General features: G+C 37.3%; 1 protein-coding gene across 1 annotated transcript in view; it reads left to right on the top strand.

Annotated features, from left to right (window-relative positions):
* LOC136856786 (putative ATPase N2B) overlaps positions 1 to 18,554 on the top strand; it is a 45,678-nt gene extending 27,124 nt beyond the window's left edge. The window contains exons 6-7 of the mRNA XM_067134896.2: positions 11,269 to 11,388; positions 17,794 to 18,554. Coding sequence (XP_066990997.2) covers positions 11,269 to 11,388; positions 17,794 to 17,919 — 246 coding nt within the window. The 3' untranslated portion in view covers positions 17,920 to 18,554. The remainder of the gene's footprint in view (positions 1 to 11,268; positions 11,389 to 17,793) is intronic.
* The last annotated feature ends 1,455 nt before the right edge of the window (positions 18,555 to 20,009 follow it).

Genomic DNA, 20,009 nt, shown 5'->3' with positions numbered 1-20,009 from the left:
CTCTTGTCATTTTGTCTCTTCTTCTGGTCATATTTGGTCAAATCTATCTCCTCTAATCCCTTTATTCATGATTCAATCTACCCAGCTCACCTTCAGCATTCTTCTATAACACCACATTTCAAAAGCATCTATTCTCTTCTTTCTGAGCTAGTTATCATCCATGTTTGACTTCCATACAATGCCACACTCCAGACGAAAGTCTTCAAAAAAGACATATTTCTAATTCCTATATCAATGTTCAAAGCGAGCATTTTTTTTTAAATGGTCTTCCTTGCTTGTGCTGGTCTGCATTTTATATCCTCCTTACTTCTTTTTATTTTACTGCCCAAGGAACAATATTCATTACTTCCTGTAAGACTTCATTTCCTAATCTAATACTTCCTGCATCACCTAACTTTGTTTACTCCATTACCTTTTTTTTTGGACTTATTTTCATCTTGTACTCCTTCTCTAAGACTTTGTCCATACCATTCAACATTCTCCAGATCATCTGCAGACTCAGATAAAATAACAATATCATCAGCATATCTCAATACGGTTCCAAGCTGCTTCTTTTTTCAAAGCCCTTGATTCTTATCACTGCAGACTGATTTTTGTACAGATTGTAGGTAATTCTTCTTGGTATCTGATCCCGATACCCTTCAGAATCTCAAATAGCTTGGTTCAGTCAACATTATTAAATGACTTTTCTGGATCTAATGAGCCACAAGCACGTGGGCTTGTCCTTCTTAATTCGATTGTTTAAGATCATATGTAAAGTCAGGATTGCTTCACATGTTCTTCCTACATTTCTTCTGAAGCCAAACTGATCTTATCCAAACTCAGTTTCAGTTTGTCTTTCCATTCTTCTGTAAATATGTGTTCAAATTTTGCAGGCATAAGATATTTAACTAATGGTGCGGAAGTTTTCTTTTCTCCAAAGATTTCATTGATTCTCCTTTCCTATAATCATACATCCTTCAACGTTCTTGTACTTCCCTTTCAGTCATTCTTCCTTAGCTGTCCTTCACTTTCTATCTACTTAATTCTTTGATTGTCTGTATTTTTTTCTGCCCTCCTCAGTTTTTCATTCTTGTACTTTTGCCATTCATCAATCAGGTCTAGTACCTCCTGAGTTATCCATTGATTCTGTTTGATCTTTACTTTCTTCCTAACCTTTATTCAGTTGCCGTATTGATCTTATTGTTCATGACTGTCTAGTCTTCATCTATTGTGTTTCTTTCAGTCTTTTCATTTTGTCCTTGTGTAATATGTTCCTTGAAACAACCCCTCAATATTTTCTTTCAACTTGTCTAGATCCCATTTCCTTACATTATTTCCTTTCTTCAATTTCTTCAACTTCAGATGGCATTTCATGACCAACAAGTTGTGACCAGAGTCCACCTCTGCTCCTGGGAAAGTCTTGCAAACCAACACATTGTTCCTGAATCTCTGCCTATTAAATCTATTTGATATCTTCCAGCGTCTCCAGGTCTCGTCCACATATACAGCTGTTGTTTTTAATGTTTGAACCAAGTATTAGCAAGGACTAAATTATGGTCAGTACAGAATTCAACCAGCCGAGTTCCTCTTTCTTTCCTTTGTCCCAATCCAAATTCTCCTACTGCATTACTCCTCTTCCTTGGCCTGCCACTGCTTTCCAGTCTCCCGTCACAATTAGATTCTCGTCAGCTTTTACATATTGTATTAAATCCTCTATCTTTTCATATATTCTTTTGATTTCATCATCATCTGCTCAACTAGTAGGCATGTAGAACTGAACTATTGTGGTGGGAATTGATTGAGTGTCTATCTTGACAACAATAATCCTTTCACAATGCTGATCATAGTGGCTTACCCACTGCCTTTTTTCTTATTTATTAGTAAACCAACTCCTGCATTTGCCCTATTTGAGTTTGTGTTGATAATTCTGTAGTCACCTGACCAAAAATCCTGCTCTTCTTGCCATTGTACTTCACTTATACCAACTACATCTAACTTTAGTCTATCCATTTCCATTTTCAGATTCTCTAACCTACCACAACAATTCATACTTCTAACATTCCAAGCTCTTGACTTGCAGAATGTCAGTATCCATCTTCCTGATGATTGTCCCCTCTCATGTAGTCCCCACCCAGAGATCTGAATGGAGGACTGTTTTACCTCCAGAATATTTTACCCAGGAGAAAGCCATCATCAGTACTTCATTCTTATAGAGAGAGCTGCATGTCCTCGGGAGTTAGTTATGGCTGTATTTTCCCGTTGCTTTCAGACATGTAGCAGTATCACCACAGCTAAATAGCTAAGCCATGTTAAATACTGTTACAAGGCCACATCAGTCAATCATGCAGACTGCCGCTCTTGCAACTTCTGAAAAGTTGCTACCCCGCCTTCGATGAATCATTCATTAGTATGATCTTTCAACAGATATCCATCCAATATGGTTGCACCTATGGCTCAGCCATCTGCTTCACTGGGATGCACAAGCCACCCCAATGTAGCAAGGTCACATGCTTCACAGGGGAGGATTTTACAGTAAATATTTAATTCCTTTCTCGGGTAGGGCCTCATCAAATATGATTTCAAGTTTCATCTCCAAGAAACACAAAGTTATTAGAAATAATGGAGTTCATTGTGTTCAGTGCTTTACTTTAAGGAGCTGTGATTAAGAACATTATCATCAGAATATCTACATTGGGTTCAAACATTAATATACGGGAAGCAATAATTTGTATCGTTTACAACAAAGAGTATAATTCTGAACAAATTTTTGTAATTGTAATAGTCGCTGCCAGAAAACATTGGAGCATTAATAGCCACATGTTTGCCGTCAATAGCTCTGATGCATCCTGGGAAATGCTTTCATTTATATTCTTTTGATTTCTTTCCAGCCTTCTCGCAGTTCAGCATCTAAAATAAACAAAACAGTCAGTTAAATAAAAATTAAAAGTAAACACACTTGTCTCTTTCTTCACTCAAAAACTCTTTTTGGGTATCCTGAATAAATGCTGCAGACCGACAAATGAATTGCCAGTAGCTAAGAATCTTACAGTGACATGAAGTTTTGATTCTGCCAGAATTGGTCTTCTCATATTGGTGTGTTTTTTTTTGGAATTATTGCTTTCACTTTATTTAGCAAAAACCTAAATGTTCTATAAAAAGTTTCTGAGCCATTTTTATCTTCTAAAGATAATTTCCAGCAAATAATAGTGGTGGCATCGAGTAAATTCCACCTCTTCACCCAGTCACGAACCCACATATTTTAGTTTTCAAATGATTTCTCGACTCATATTCTTCATCATCATCATCATCATCATTTTACAGTTCCAGTTTCCTGGGTACTGTTGGCGAACCTCTTCCATTCTGTCTTATTGAGATACATTCTGTTGTTAATGACGTCCTCCAGTGTCCTTCCCCGATCTGCAATGTCCATCTTTACGATATCCATCCAGTGGGTTCTTGGTCTTCCCACTATCCGCTTCCCTGCCACATGTCGCTCCAAGTTAACATATGCTGTCCTTGTTGGCTCCATCCTCATTACATGCCCAAACCACCTCAGTCTAGACATGCTAATCTGATCTAACAATGATGTAACAATCACAGCTTCCTTCCGAACCACATCATTCCTCAACTTGTCCAGTTTGGGTTTTTGAATTGTGGACCTAAGGAACTTCATCTTGGATGCCTGCAACCTTGATGAGTCTTTCTTAGTGAGGGTGCAGGTTTTGATACCATAGGTTAAGATTGGTATGAAGTATTGATTGAAGATCACCAGCTTTGATTTTGTTGGTACTTTGGGATCCCAGATGAGTGTTCGTACTTGCTGGTAAAAGTGAGAGCTCTTCTGCACTCTGTTTGCCACCTCTTTTGTGGTTAGTGGATCTCAAGATATTACACTGCCGAGGTATGTAAAGCTTTCCACACTTTCTAGTGGATGGTTTCCTAGCATGATGTTCGTTGGTCGTCCCTCGCTGTTTATTGCCATCACTACTGTTTTGAGTTCGCTTATCTTGAGATTGAATTCCTGGAACTTAACCTTCTATTCATTGAGTCTTGATTGTACTTGTTCTTCGGTTTCTCCCCAGATCATAACATCGTCAGCAAAGGCCATTGCATTTAGTTCACCAAAGGTTTTCTTGATGTTTTCATTATGTCATCCATGATGGTGTTAAACAATAATGGGGATAGTGCACTGCCTTGCTGGACTCCACTTTCGGTCTTGAACCAGGATGAATGTCCGTCACCCAATTGCACACAGCTGGTACAGTTCTCATACAGCATCTGAACTTTCCTCACCAATCCCTGTGGCACATTCCTTTTTCTCAGGCATTCCCGTGTCTTTTCTGTTGCAATGCTGTCATATGCCTTCTCATTGTCAAGGAAAACCATAAACAGATCTGTGCCTTTTCCAAATATTTTTCCATTAACATACTGACACTGAAGATTAGGTCTGTTGTGGACCTGTTAGGCCTGAAGCCATACTGTTCCTCTTCAAACTGTGGCTCTAAGATGACTCACAATCTGCTCTCTTAAGCCCATGAGAAAGGAGTGTTATTCCCCAGTAGTTGGAGCATTTTCAGCGATTTCCTGTCTTAAACAGCGGGGATAATGACACCCTTACTCCAATCAGTAGGTATCTTGCCATCTTTCCAAACTGCATTGAGCACTCTGTGTAGCCACTGTAAATACTGGACTCATGCTGCTTTAATCATGTCCGTGCTGACCATCGATTACTGGGGATTTCCCTTGCGGCATCTTGAGGGCTGCTTCTGTTTCTGCTTTTTTTTTTATGGGAGGTACCTCTGTGCAGGTTTCAACAGCTGGTCCTTTTGTTCTCTGATCTGCTTCTGTCCTGTTCAATAGGTGATCAAAATGATTCCTCACAACCTCTCTGATGCCCTCTTCTTTTCTGGCCAGGTTTCCATTAGGATTCTCAATTGCTTTGATAGTTTCAACTGAATTCCTTTTGTTTCTGATCACTCTGAACAATAGTTTCTTATTGCCTCTGCTGTCTTCCTTCAGTTTTTGAGTAAATTTCTCCCTGCACTTTATCTTCTCCTCCTCTACTACTCTTTTAACTCTCAATTTCTTGTCCCGATAAACTTGCTCAAGGTCTCTGACTTCCCCTTGTCCCTTACCTGTTCTGGCTTGGATTTCTCTCTATCTCATTCTTTTTGTGCCATGTTCCTTTCCTTTATTGAGGATCTTACTCTCTCACTCCACCAGGGTGTGTCTTTTTCCGTTACTCTCGCACTTGTCTTCCCGCAAACCTCTATTGCTTCTTTTATTAAGGTGTTTTTAAATCTTGTCCACTCTACCTCACGACTCTCCACTTCTTCCGTAGGCAGTTGTCCTCTTATACAGTCCTGATAGTCGGTCCTTTTTCCAATCTGTTGTAGTTCCCACACCTTAATCTTAGGTAATTTCCTGGTTGTTATCTTTGGTACCATCAACTGGGGTTACTATGGTCACTTTTTTCAGTTTTTTGTGAATATCTTGCACATTTTATGAGATATCCATGTAAAAATGAAATATGATTTAGTATAAAGTGTTGGGTATCATCTCCTTACTAAAATAAATATTTCGAACATCCGGTAATTGTCTCACATCTGAAAATGTAGCGACCATAGTAACCCCATGGGGTGGGAACACTATGGTCATATATTAAAATCACTCAAGAATTGTTACTAAATATGCAGGAATTAGTAGGGGATGACTATGGTCAAACAGAACATAGTTTTACAAGCATATTGATGTAAGAAATCTTGTATTTAACTATAGTCTAAAGCTAAAAATTACAATTATGACAAACATTAAAGAAAAATGTTCAAAATGTGTTTAATTTGTCCTTTTCATTTATAATTGTCTCATTTCAAGTTGAAGCCAGTAAACTGTATATAGAAGCTTAGCTTACCCCCATCTCTGCTCAATTGGAGGTGGTAGTATTTTAAGAATTTCACTTTGATAACAGAAATGTATGCTTCCTTTGGTCACACAAAATATTCATGACTTCTAAGAAATGTAACTTTCACTTCATCTTCTTGACAAGTGCCATCATCATCTATCACTTTACTATGTAATGCAGTTTTGTTTTTTTGGTACTAAACTCAACCAGAAAACATAGTCTCCTGCTGTTGGCTTCCTACAGCATTCATCATTATCTTCTTCTTCTTTTTCTTTTTTTTCTTCTTCTTCTTCTTCTGCCTACTTTCATCTCTTCCCAAGTTTCTTCATCACTTGCATTTAAATTAATTTCAACATCATTTTCAGAGTCTGATGAATCTTCTCTTGTATGCCTTTTCTGCTTCTTTCTGAATACTGGTAGCACTGATGTTTCACCACTTGCTCCTGCTTGAAACTGATCTTGAAGAGGTGGAGAAGGTTCAATATCCTCCAAAGAGACACTTTTTCCTGGCTCAACAAAACATCTCTTGTGGGGCCATTTCTTTACTTTGAATAGTGCATTTCTTGCAAAAAACTTAGAACTGACTCAGCAATGTCACGAACAACTGAAGAATTACTGTCAGTTTCTAGGACAGACCTCACCATTTTGCCACTAACACTGAAATAAAAAGGACACAAACATGAAGTATGAAAGGAACAAGTGAATAATAAAATATAAATATATTAATTGTATACAATATTTAACAAGAGTAATCTAATATAACCCATAAGACAATTGCAATGAGTTGATACTCGTGACCATAGTAACCCCAGAAAACAAGACAATTGTACTATTGTTTATAAATTTGCACTTTTAAGGTACAAAACAATTTCTTATAAAGATAAAATTACATACCGGGTACATACTTTCACAAGGAATAAACAAAGGTAAACAACACTTTCAGATGACATTTAGAAGTGATGACCTAGGAGCAACAATGAACAGTTTAGCCAACTGTTGTTTTTGTCAAAAAAAAAAGTGTGTTAAAACAAATGATAGTCAGAAAAATGTATTTCAGGTTAGAATCACAAATTTTCCCTTTCTGGAAAGAAAAATGTGCCTAAAATGGAGGGAATTTTGAAAATTGAGATTTTAAAAATATATAATATAGGCCTATAAATAAGCCTCAATAACATTTTTCCTCAGTTTTGTCCATAGTCACCCCTGGGACCGTTGTCACCCCGGCTGACGGTGCATTAATGTCTTTCAGATCTGCTACTAATAACAGGTGGTTGCTATTGAGGTTCTCACTTGAAATCACTTTGACATCATTCATAAGTCTACTTCTTTCTTTATCTGTAATGACATAGTCAATGACCATCTTGCTCTTTCCATCCCAGCTCTAACTGATAATCTTGTGACTGACTCTTTTGTTGAACCAACTGTTTTTACTACCAAACAGTTTCTTATGCAGAAGTCTAGGAGATGTCCACCTTCCAAATTCCTTCTCCCATAGCCATGTGGTCCCATTACCTTCTCATGGCCATTCCTGTCTGTCCTGAGCTGTGCATTAAGGTCCCCGATGATGATTGCCCTCCCTTGAATTATGATCTCTTCTAGGTCTTTGAGAAACTTGTTCTTTTCATCTTGATTGCAACCCGTCTGAGGGGCATACACTTGCACCAGTGTCAGCTTCTCTTTCCCAAGGTGAACCTGCCTTTATTATCCTCTCATTGATGTACTGGATCTTTGTAGTACCATCTAACTCTTTAGACAATATCAATCCTACTCCATTTTATAATCATTGCCATTAAATTTATACAGGCTTACATCACTTGTTTCCATTACATTTTATTTTTAAATCACCTATATTTCTTATTTATTTTCTGAGCTTATATTCAGTAGATTATAATATAATCTCTTCTTTTAAAAAATTGTACTAAATTAAATCTATTACTTTATCAATGCATAATTTATCATCAGAATGGAAAGTTTTTTTCTTTCACTCTCAGAGTCCGACTCGTTGGCTGAATGGTCAGCGTACTGGCCTTCGGTTCAGAGGGTCCCGGGTTTGACTTCCGGCCGGGTCAGAGATTTTAATCTTCATTGGTTAATTCCACTGGCTTGGGGGCTGGGTATCTGTGCTGTCCCCAACATCCCTGCAACTCACATACTATCATCCACCACAATAACACGCAGTTACCCACACGTGGCAGATGCCACCCACCCTCATCGGAGGGTCTGCCTTACAAGGGCTGCACCCGGCTAGAAATAGCCACACAAAATTATTATTCACTCTCAGAAACTCCTATACTCGACGAGATCTGAAATCTTCCACCACAACAGAATGCGTGAAGTTCAGATGTCCCAAAAAATAATGTTCACATGGCAAAACATCACATCATAATATGTGAAAAATCAGCACACAGTATCACACAAAGACACACATGCAAATACACGTTTATTAATGGTGTATTTAAGTGGTTACTAAATTTTCTGATTTTTAATCTTTATTATTTTCTGTTTATCATGGCAATATTAACGATGACCATACATTTAACGTACCTTTCTAAATTACGTCGACTTAGGCATCTTGTGACAGAATTCATAAATGTCACTTGTTAGAACTAATCTTTCAATTTCAAATTATTATGACACTGTGATTTTATTAGAAGAAATAATCTCCTATCACATTATTATAATATTCCTTGGGATAATATACCTTTATTTCTGTTTGTGTTGAGCAACGTACAGAATGATTATTATTTAAACTAGTCAACATTTGCTTGCAATGGCAAGGCACGCTCACAATATATCATTCCGATCTACATTATTTACCTACTAGTTCATAAAATGGGCTCATCCATACTGTATATTCCACCGGTTGAATCGAGCACTTTTCACTTTCTTAGCAAAATATTCACCAATAAATAAATTCTATTTATCTGCTCATCTACATTATTTATAGATAAGGTTCCCTACTATCATCTATAAAACTATCAGTTGTATTTATAATAATAATAATAATAATAATAATAATAATAATAATAATATATTATTATTATATATAATATAATATTCATCTTGACTGACCATGGCTCTGAAAATTGGATTAAATACTCATGAACCATAAACATTACAGAGGAACTTTTCCATTTAAACCACGAGGCTTGAAGAGAGTTCTTGTGTACCATAAAAACTCATCTGATGAAAATCCAAGAGAGGTTGGAACAAGTAAATAAGTTGGATTTCTGTCTGTCTGCCTCTCGTTAACCTTACATGCTGCGTGCAGTTGAGCCATAGACGCCTATTATTATTATTATTATTATTATTATTATTATTATTATTATTATTATTATTATTATTATAATTATTATTATTATTCCCTGAATGTCTATGAAATTGAATGATGACTGATATAATTTATTCCTGGAAAGTTCTCGTAGAAGATTCTTGCCAATATCACATTAATCAAAGCCTTGGTTGGATTCTAAGTCAGATAGTTAAATTAATTAATTGTTGATTATGTTCAGTCATTATTACTTTAATATTTTTGTATGCCAATATAAAGTGAATTTATCTCTCTAGATGATCTACATGCATTCCTTCCTCAAATTCGAGCTACTCGGATACACTCCAATCTACCTTCCACCTTATAAAGAATAAGAGAGAAAGAATACTATTCTACAGCAAAATAATATGAAAATATTAATTCTATGAGGAAAATCACAGTATAATCTACTGAAATTGAAAGAAAATACAATTGGTACTCATTTGTAGCAGTTGGGAGTCACTTCTTTGTTGGTCCGTCCTCATGCTGGATGAATTATATAATGGCTCCGGTTGATTTACTCCGTAGTCTTGGCTGCATTTCTCCATTAGGCTGTCATCGTAGAGGTAATGTCCCACGAAGGAGGCCCCAGTCAAAGAATTGATGATCCTGTGGATGGAAACGTGGTAATCCCTCGCTAGTTGTAAATTATACCAGATGATGTCCAGTCGATTTAACTTGCTCATAGCCAAAACTAATAGACTATATCAATGTGTGCACTTGACCAGTTTATAACATGTAATTGAATGTTTCTTGAATAATACTCAACTTATAGTTTGGAAATCCAATGTTAAGTTGCTGTACAATTTCACTACAGTCCTATTGCACTTCAGAATTTATCTTCTTGAGTAACAAATGTTTTAAACTGCACGATGTCTCCATGAGTCAAAGTAATTTCTCGTGGAAATATCCCTTAACATGTTGGCTGTATGTAACTCATAGAATGTTCTCCAATGTCTTAATACAAGAAAATAATAGCATAAGATACCTTTTACCCATGAAGAGAATAATAAGTAAGAGAGGAAGATTATAAGAGAAATGTTTGTCTGCGTGCGTCTTATATTAATTGCTGTCCTGGGAGGCATGTATGCTAATCACACATTTATTGGTTGTCCCGTACACTTCCAAATATCATTGCTTCGGTCCTTGTCTTGGTCGACGTTTCAAGAATGATGGAGTTGATTTTCTTATGTGCACACTCAGCATTCTCGTCACGTGATCAACACCTCACTTGCAGCAAGCTCGTAGAAAAGAGAGAAAAACTATAGCCTTGGGTGGAAATGTGTTCCCCCGCTCTCACTGAGACCTTCAGCTGTTCGCCTCTGCTTGCGCTGGCAATCAAAAGAATAAATTACAGTAGAGAATGTCATATTTTATTTAAGCAATAAACATGTACCATTTTAGACGGGTACAATATATACTTACTATTTGTTGGATATAAAGGAAAGCTATATTCTGTATTGCACTGTACTAGCTTTCTTCATATTATTCATATCTACTACTTATTGGTTTCTTAAGTTTTGGGAAGAGGATGTCTACTCATTTCACTGCTCTGGTTTTCTTCAGACTGTTGATACCTTCAAATTACTTCCACTCATTTCTTGGATATACTGGGCGAGTTGGCTGTGCAGTTAGAGGCATGCAGCTGTGACCTTGCATCCGGGAGATAGTGGGTTTGAGCCCCACTGTCGGCAGCCCTGAAGATGGTTTTCTGTGGTTTCCCATTTTCACACCAGACAAATGCTGGGGCTGTACCTTAATTAAGGCCACGGCTGCTTTCTTCCCACTCCTAGGCCTTTCCTATCCCATCGTCGCCATAAGACCTATCTGTGTCGGTGCAACGTTAAGCCAGTTGAAAAAAAAAAAAAAGAAAGAAAGAAATTCTTGGATACGAAGGAGAGTATGTTTACTTATCACACTGGTGGTTTTTTTTTTCCCAGGTTGTCCACACCTTGTTATTGCTTCTAATTGTTTTAGGACATAAAGGAGTTTATGTCCACTTTAAGTTCTTTCTAAATTTGTTGTTGTTTTAATTGAGTGATGAAAAACATGAATTTTTATTCTGTCTTTCCAGGTTCGTTTAGTGATGTCGGCCGATGTATCACATAAAAATCTTTTTATGAAGGAGAGAGCTGATGATCATACAGATGAGCACAGGATGTTGATGGATGATTTGAATATCCAGCATGGATCTGTGAGTTGTTTGTTTATTGTTCATTTTCATTTTCAAGCTGAAATCTGTTGTCTGAACACTGTACAGCATGCAGTCTCATACAAAACGTACCTTTCTGAACAGACTGTGAGTGTCCCAGCGTACAAGAGAACATACTTATAATATGCTCAATAAGAGAGCTGGCAGAGATATTTTACTCAATCACTAATAGTATAGTTTTATTCTTGTCTGTTTTTATAAATTATATCTATATACTGTATCTTGTTTGGACTGTCTTTCTTCAAGAAATTATAAAAGCAACAGGGGGACTTGAGATTGACACACTGTTACAGATCCCAGTGAAATATAGAGCACTTTCAACTGGCCAGCTGAATGGAAGGAATCAGTATACATCACACTACATAGAAAGGGATCAAAACAACATTGCACAAACTGCAGAACCATCTCGCTAATAAACCATGCTAGCAAGGTTGTTTGTAATATTATACAAGAGCATTTAAAGTGACTCTCTCCTTCTGCAAATACTCTCAGAGCACATAAGCTTCGTACTGGCATGGGGAACAAGAGACTAGATAGTAAATGTGAGGCAAATGATAAATTCTGCAATTTGATTGTGCCTGTTTTTCTGTTTCTTTGATTACTCTAAAGAATTTGATAATGCTATTTGGAACAGTCTTTGGCATATGGTTGAGGAAACGGCAGTATCAAGTCATCTACTGTTGAGATCATTGTATACCAACAACAAGGCATACGTTAGACTTGATGGGAAGTTACCAGAGCCCTTCAAGGTCGGAAAAGGCGTCAGACAGGGATGTGTTTTGTCACCATACCTATTCAACATCTATGGGGAGTGGATCGTCAGAAAAGCCACAGAGGACTGGAAAGATGGGGTTCAAATAGACAGCAAGACAATCTCCTATCTCCACTACACAGACTGCTGGCTAGTTTGAACTTCTACAGCCCATTGAGAGGTTCAGTGAGGAAGCAGGCCTAAAATTAAACCAAACCAAGTGTGCGTTACTAAATGGTAGTGGACAGACAGGGTGCATTACTTCATCTCTTTAAACTTGTACACGATATTGATCTCAAGGAAGAAATAATCTAGTTAGGAGTTTCTATTTCCATTAAAGGAAATTGTGAAGGCAGAATTAAGAGAAGAATAGATATGCCTATTCATGCACTGTCTGCACTAACAAAAATATGGGAAGATCATTTTACCAAGAAAACTAAAAAGCGACCAGTTCAAGCTTTGGTATTTCCTGTGGGCATGTATGGCTCTTCATTCTGAGCTATAAATGCTTCATGTTGTAAGTGAATCAAGGCCTTTGAGATGATTCATGCTATTGAAGAAAGATCTTGTAGACATCTGCTGTGAAGAGGGTATGGCACCTGACTTTAGCAGACCTAAGTAGTTCGCCAGCTGAGACAAGCAGAAAGATCATAAGTCTGTGAACACTCACTGCTAGCAGGCCATCACGTACAGTACAGCAACACCAAAGTACTGTCAACTACTGTATCTTATCACGCCCAACTACAGAGGGAAACCATTGAAATCCTGAAGCACAACAACAGCTTCAACCATAAGAAGGAATCTGAACAGGTAAACAAAGTCTGGAGGACATGTTGGCCACGGCAGACCAGAAAAAGCTACAGGTGATCAGTTGCCGGTCTCCACCAAGGCAGGTCAACGTACATCGGGCTCCTTAATGCTTCAATCATTGGCCGAAGAACAGCCAATCAGCGACCGCCCCTCCAGCATGGCGGACCAATAGGCAAGCAGAGCACCGTAGTCTGCACTGTATAATGAGGTGGAATTGTAACATCACTCCATTCCACTGTGAGCTTTGTAGCTATCGAAGTCAGTCTGAATGCTTAATGATTAAATCAATAAAAGTAAATTTCCACCTTTTTGATACTTTTATGTATGTGAGCCAGGCTGAATGGCTCAAATGGTTGAGACACTGGCCTTCTGATCCCAACTTGGGAGGTTTGATCCTAAGAAGAAAAGGAATGAAAACAAATGATACAGATGGAAGTGAACAATAGGTGCACATGGTGAGGTTGCGGACCTCATAGTTTACAAAATATTGGTTTTGTAACAATAACAAGTTGAAATCACTGTCGAAAATTCAGGCAGAAAATCTATCCTTGTAGAAACCCATCGCATCAAATTGTTTAGGAGGAGAGTGGGAGCAAAAAATTTTTGAGAAACCAAGCCTGATATAACGTGCACCGATGAAATTTAAAGCTTTAGAACAGCAGCATTCTTAATATCTTCTCAAACTAGCGGTCCCTTTCTTGGTTATCGTTTCATAATGTTGGCTGGTTGGTTTGCCTTATTATAAAGGGTCGGAAGGGCCGCGACATAAAGTTGAGAAACTGTGTTAGGGAGATGACAGATGCATGGTAAACTGTAAGTGACCTAGTGGAAACCGTCAAGGAAGTTCCAATCTGTAATGGGAAAAAATGAGGTTGTGTAAGAATCGTGGGCTGATAAGTAAAAAGTGTGGAATGGGTGTGTAGAAAGTTTAAACTTACGGTATTTAGCAGGTGCTTGTCCTCTCGAATGGCCTGGCCTTCTCAAAGTAACGGTCTCATTCATGCGATCAAGTCTATTGTTGGTTCAGCTGTGTTTGCAAGGATGGAAGGAGCAGAGGGGGAAGGGGTGGTGCAGGGCTGGTGTGGGGAGGGGGGGAGTGGTGGTGAGTTGGAGAGATGGAGGTGGGGTTTGTTTGTATTATGGAAGTTCTGACAAATATATGGAATGAATGTTTCAAGTAGAATGTTCTTTTTCTTGTTGACTTCATTTAAATTGTGAGAGGGGTTCATAAACTGATCTAAATCGATGTGGATGCTTTCAAGAATGTTGAGCAAGGTGCCTTTATGCTTGTAATGCAAGATCTTAAGATCTTTATCTATTAAAGTGTATTTGTGGCTGGATGCTTTATGATGTTCACTCATAGCTGAAAAATGATTATATTTGAGAGCGTTGCGATGTTCAGCGTATCTTATGACAAAATTGCGGCCTGTTTGACCAATATAGCTGGAATTACAGGATTGGCATTCTAATTTGTAAACTCCAGAGTTCAAATATTTGTTGTTAATGTTGTTATTGTTATTGTTGACTGTGTGGATTGAAAATGAGTTTTGAGTTGGTGTGGGAGGTTCTATATGCTATTTTGATGTTGTGTTTTTTAAAAATATTAGAAATTTGGTAGATGCTACTATTATTGAAGGTGAATGTGGAAAACTTTTCTTTAGGAGCAGAATCTTTTTCTAGGGTAGTCTTGGGCCTGCTCTTATATCTATTGATGATTCTGCTGATGAAGATTCTACTGAAACCATTGTGTTCTGCAATATTGTAAACAGTATTAATTTTTTTTTTTTAAATTCTTGCGAGATAAAGGAACAGTTAATGCTCTGAGGACCATGCTATTGTAAGCTGCTTTTTTATGTATGTCTTGTAATGGATCCAAATTTACTGTAGAGGATCAGGTGCGGTAGTATGGTGTTATTCATATGGTGCACATGTCCTGCCCATCTGAGGCAATGGCCAGCAGTCATTGCTTCTACACTCTTAGCTCATGCCTTCTCAAGAAATTCAACATTTCCCACTTGATGTTCATGATGGAGCGTAGTTTTTGCTGGTGAAAGCGCTCCAGCTTTTTGATGTCTCGGCAGTATAAGATCTACATTTCACAGCCATAGATAAGTGTAGAGATGATTACAGCCTGGTACACCAGTTTTGTGCGAATTGTAAGGTTTTAATTCCTGAAGACTGTGTGATAGTTGGCCAAAGGCCACATGGGCAGATGAAGCCTATTTTCCACATTCTGTTCTGAAGTACAGCTCTTTGACAAGATACTCCCAAGATAGGTGAAGTGGTCTACTTGTTCTGGTTTGGTGTTTGAGATGGTAATGTTAAATTTTGGGATGTTAGTCCCTGGTAGGGGCTGAGCAAGTACCTTTGGGTTTTTTAACATTGATGGTGAGGCCAAAAAGGTCATGTGCATCCTTGAAACTGTTGACTGACTGTTGCCGTTCTTCAGGTGTAAGAGCCGGTGATGCGGTATCATCACCTTACTGCATTTCAATTACTCTAGTAACACTGGTATTTCTTCGCGAGTGAAATCTGGCCAAGTTGAAGAGGCCACCATCAGAGCGATATTTAATCTTAACGCCCGGGGTTGTCTGTTGTTTCATAAAGCCTGGCCATCAGATACAAGGCAAACAGCAAGTACGCAACCCTGCTTCAATTCATGTGTGATTGTGAATGGTTGGTAGAAGTTATTTTGATGGAGAATCCTACCATCATGAAGTGCTTGCACCAGGACAGGCAAAGCATCTGAGAACTGCCCATATAGCAAGTCTTGGAACACTATCAAAGGCCTTTTCCAGGACATAAAACACAAAATAGGGAGGCTTCTGTTGCTTTCCACATTTCTCTTGCACAAAAGATCATGTCAGCTATACCTCTGGAGGCTCGGAAACCCCATTGAGACTTTGGTAGAGTCCTCACGGAGATGGCTTGCAGGCAGCTAAGTAGGATCCTTGTGAGAAGTTTACCTACAATGGATAACAGAGAAATTCCACTGTAGTTGTCACATATACTACGATCACCTTTCTTGAAAATAGTGATATTGGCATTTTTGAGATTACCAGGTACTTTTTGGGTTTCCCAAATTGAGAGGATGAGGGTGAACTTGTTTTTAGGAGTAAGCCTCCACCTTGAATTAGTTCCAGAGGGATGTTGTCTGGACCAGGTGCTTTCCTAGGTTTCAGCTTATCAAGTGCCACACAGAATTCCTGGTAAGTTGGTGGCATTGCCATCCATGATTGAGAAGGAAGTTGTGGAACATCCTGTAGAAAGTCATCAGCAGCAGTGGAGCTTTGGTTTAAAAGAGTGGAGAAGCGTTCCTTCCAGTGCTCCATGATGTCTCTAACATCAGTAAGGGTGTTAGCAGCATCAACCGTTTTCAGAGTTCCAATTGAAGACCTCTTTCATTCACACGTAGAAGTTCTGCAGGTCTCTGGCATCAGATAGTCTTTGGAGTACTAGAGTCTTCTCCTGCCACCAGTTGTTCTTCATTTCTCTGATTTGAGTCTGACATTTCTGTTACAGAACTTTGAAACACAGCTTTTTTCACATTGGATGATGGATCTTGAAGAAGGGATAGGTGGATGATGGATCTTGAAGAAGGGATAGGTGGGCTTCCCGTTTGGTACTGATAAGGCTCAGAATTTCTTCATTGTTGTCCTCGAACCTGTCTTGCCTCTTTCTTTTCTCGTAGTCGATGATTTCCTCAGCTGACTCAATGATCGCCCTTTGGAGTGTTGACCATTCTTACTCCACGTCATTTGTGCATACAGGATTGCTTGCCAATTGGTTCATGTCACATTTTGGATGTCTGACGATGTGGATGTATCTAAGAGTTTGAAAGTGCCAAACTTGCACCGGGGCTTGCTTGGGTGATGCATATGTAGTTGGTTTATGATTGAAGGATATTCTGAGTCGACAGATCAGAAGTTTGTGATTTGTCCAACAATCATCAATACTCCTCGCAGTCTTAGTGATGAGAACATCTTTCTTGTCACACTGTTGGGTGATGATGTAGTCAAGGATGTGCCAGTGCTTGGATCGTGGGTGCATCCATCTGGTCTTGTAATGGTTAGGTAGGCGAAACTGACTGTTAGTGATGAACAGGACCAGGACTATAGCAATTTTTAAAAGTGGGGATATATCAGACATAGGAAATTACAGACTATTGTGTATCTTGTCTTCCTTTGCAAAATTACTTGAGTCAGTAATAAAAGTACATAAGTTTAGTATTTTTACCATTAATTGTAAAGCTGTAACTGTAAAGGGCAGTCCCTCCCTTGAGCTGTTAGCTCATTGGGACAATATTCAGAATAAATAAATAAATTAATTAATTCACAGAAGCAAACCATAATTTCATTTCACTGATTGCAAATGTCATAGAAGTATTCGAGCTCTTTAGGCTGTTTTTTCTTTTTTGTTTCTTTTTGTTTCTTTTGACATAAACTACTTGAAAAAGAAAACATATGAAAAAGGAACAACTTAATTAAAATATTCAATTTATTACTGAAAATTAGTTTTGGCAGACTGAAGAACCTAAGAATTATAAAAATCTTTAGGCTTTTATAATCAGCATCTTGGAGAAATGTGGCAATCCAACTGATGAATCCAATGCCACACTGGGATGAAACACTGATAATTTCACAATTAAAATAGCCTAAAGAACCTGAATAAATATTCACAATTGATGAAATAATAAAAAATAATAAATCTATGGCTCCCTTCTGAGAAGTTTATTTTTTGTTTTACGTTAATAGTAATAAATGTTCAGTGATATGTTTTCTCCAAACTGTCAGTTTGTTTACTTTAACAAATGTTTACTTTTGTAGGAAAACGCCTCTGCAAACATTTTTACTGGAGATGAAGAAATATTTGCATTTGATCGAACTGTTTCTCGCCTTTCTGAAATGCAGACAAAGGAATATTGGCAGCAATGGGACAAACAGCACAGATAAACCAAGTAGAATATTAGATTATTTTATAGATAGTTAAATAGTGACAGGTAATTTTTATAGATATATTTAGAAAACATGTTGGTTGGTGTGCGTGTTTTCCTTTTTGTGCTCATTTTGATGAATGATGTAGCAGATGGTTTAATATCTATTGTTAAATAATTTTAAATTTATGATTTCTGTAGAAGTTACTTTCCCAGTACAGATTATCGTTATCAGTACCTTTCTAAGAATTTATTTTTCTGATGTATTAAGGTAAATTTTTTGCATTTGTGCATAAAATCATTATAATAGCTAATGAATTTTAAGAAATAGCATGTTATAGAAATATTTGTTATTTACTGAAATTTTTTCACTCTTCTTAGACCTGAGACTATGTCCATTACAGCTTGAGATATTACTATAGATTTTAATAGCTGATGGAGGAATTTAATTTAGTGTAGCTCTCTTAATTAATACATTGAAAAGCTAACAGTTATGGAATTTTCTAATAGAACACAATGCATAATTTTGAACATACCATACTGCATTACTTGTTGACAGTGAGATGTCAATGAGAGTAATTACTAGTCAAGATGTTTGCCACCATAACAGTTACTACAATCATATCATTGTGAATTAATTCCAGTTTCACTGAGTGTTTGGTGGGATAAAACATCTTTCCTAGTCCTTTGCTAAAGATATATTGTATATACTGTAACTGCTGTAATATTACTGTGGATGAAAATGCTCAATTTTTTTGCACTGTATCTTCATTAATTGTTCAAATTCACTCACTTTCTTGGTACCTGTGTCTCAGTATGATCACATATGCCTTTATGAATATTAGAATTAGTATCACTTGTGAGAAATATTCCAGAAGTACTTTCAGTGCAAATATCTCGAAGTAGTATTTTGTTTTGTACAATAAAATTACAAAAGTTCTCATCACACCAAGCTGCACAGTACAAACTATGCAAGCCTCTGGAAGATTATAGTACTCACTACTACTGCCATAACTTGCAGTATACTGTATCTCATTCAGCCTAAATGAATACAGAGATGGCCATAGTAGTACTTGTGGAGTTTAATTTGTCACAAGATTTTTTAGAAAAGCAAAGAGACAGTAACATTTTAAAAACACATCTTGACAATCACCAAACTTCTCCTTGATTCTAGCATTTGTTTTAATTCATACATTATTATTTTATTACTGATATCATCCTGATCCCATCAATCACATACTAAATTAATGTCTCTTCTTCTGTGATTCCCCTGTTGACTATTTCCTTCATAACACGTTCCCTCTTTTCACATTTTTTTTTCTTTTTTCTATTTAGCATCTTATGGACTTTTTTCTTATTGATTTTTCTGGAGAACCCATCCTTCAGTACTGTTGAAAGCCATTCCCAATACATTATTTCACTTTCACTCTGAATGAACAGTTTTGCAAAAACCAACTTTTGCATTTCATTCCACCCAAAGAGATTTGCTGAGTTTTCAAAGTCTGCTACCCATCTTTCAACTGACGAATAGAATCCTCCACATCACGGAAGATCATTGTAAATTTTGAAGGCTACATCACAGGTAGTTGAAATTTACATTTCCTAGATCCAATATCTCATCCAACCCTTATTTCAGCTTGTTGGCTCATTGATTGTTCACTCTGCTCATCGTTGTATTCATCATCTCCTTCCAGGTGTATTAGCATAATTATATTAGATAAATGTAAACAAGTCTGATCCATTAACCCTTCATTATAAATCAAAATCAAATCACCCAAAGTTCTTATCTGCACTCTGAACCCCACACTAAATGAAAACCCTTTAAAATCACGTAGCCATTTCCTGTTATTTCTATTACTGTGATTTTCAAAAATGAACATATGCAGCACCTTAATAACCTTGCTTGGTGACTTGCTAATCACTTCATTAATTCTCTTAATTTGGCCTAATGCCTCCATGTCATGATAATTCTTGTAATTTATAGGTTTTATTGTACTGTACATTCCAGTTTTATAATTATTGATAGTGCATCTTCAAAACAAGGCACAAGTGCACAATTTTAGTGTATTCTACCTCTTTTTATGGCTATTTGGCTGCAATAAAAGTATT

Source organism: Anabrus simplex, chromosome 1 (genome assembly GCF_040414725.1).
Source record: "Anabrus simplex isolate iqAnaSimp1 chromosome 1, ASM4041472v1, whole genome shotgun sequence".
NCBI lineage: Eukaryota > Metazoa > Arthropoda > Insecta > Orthoptera > Tettigoniidae > Anabrus > Anabrus simplex.
Note: the sequence above shows the minus strand (reverse complement) of the source record. Positions and strands in the feature narration are given on the sequence as shown.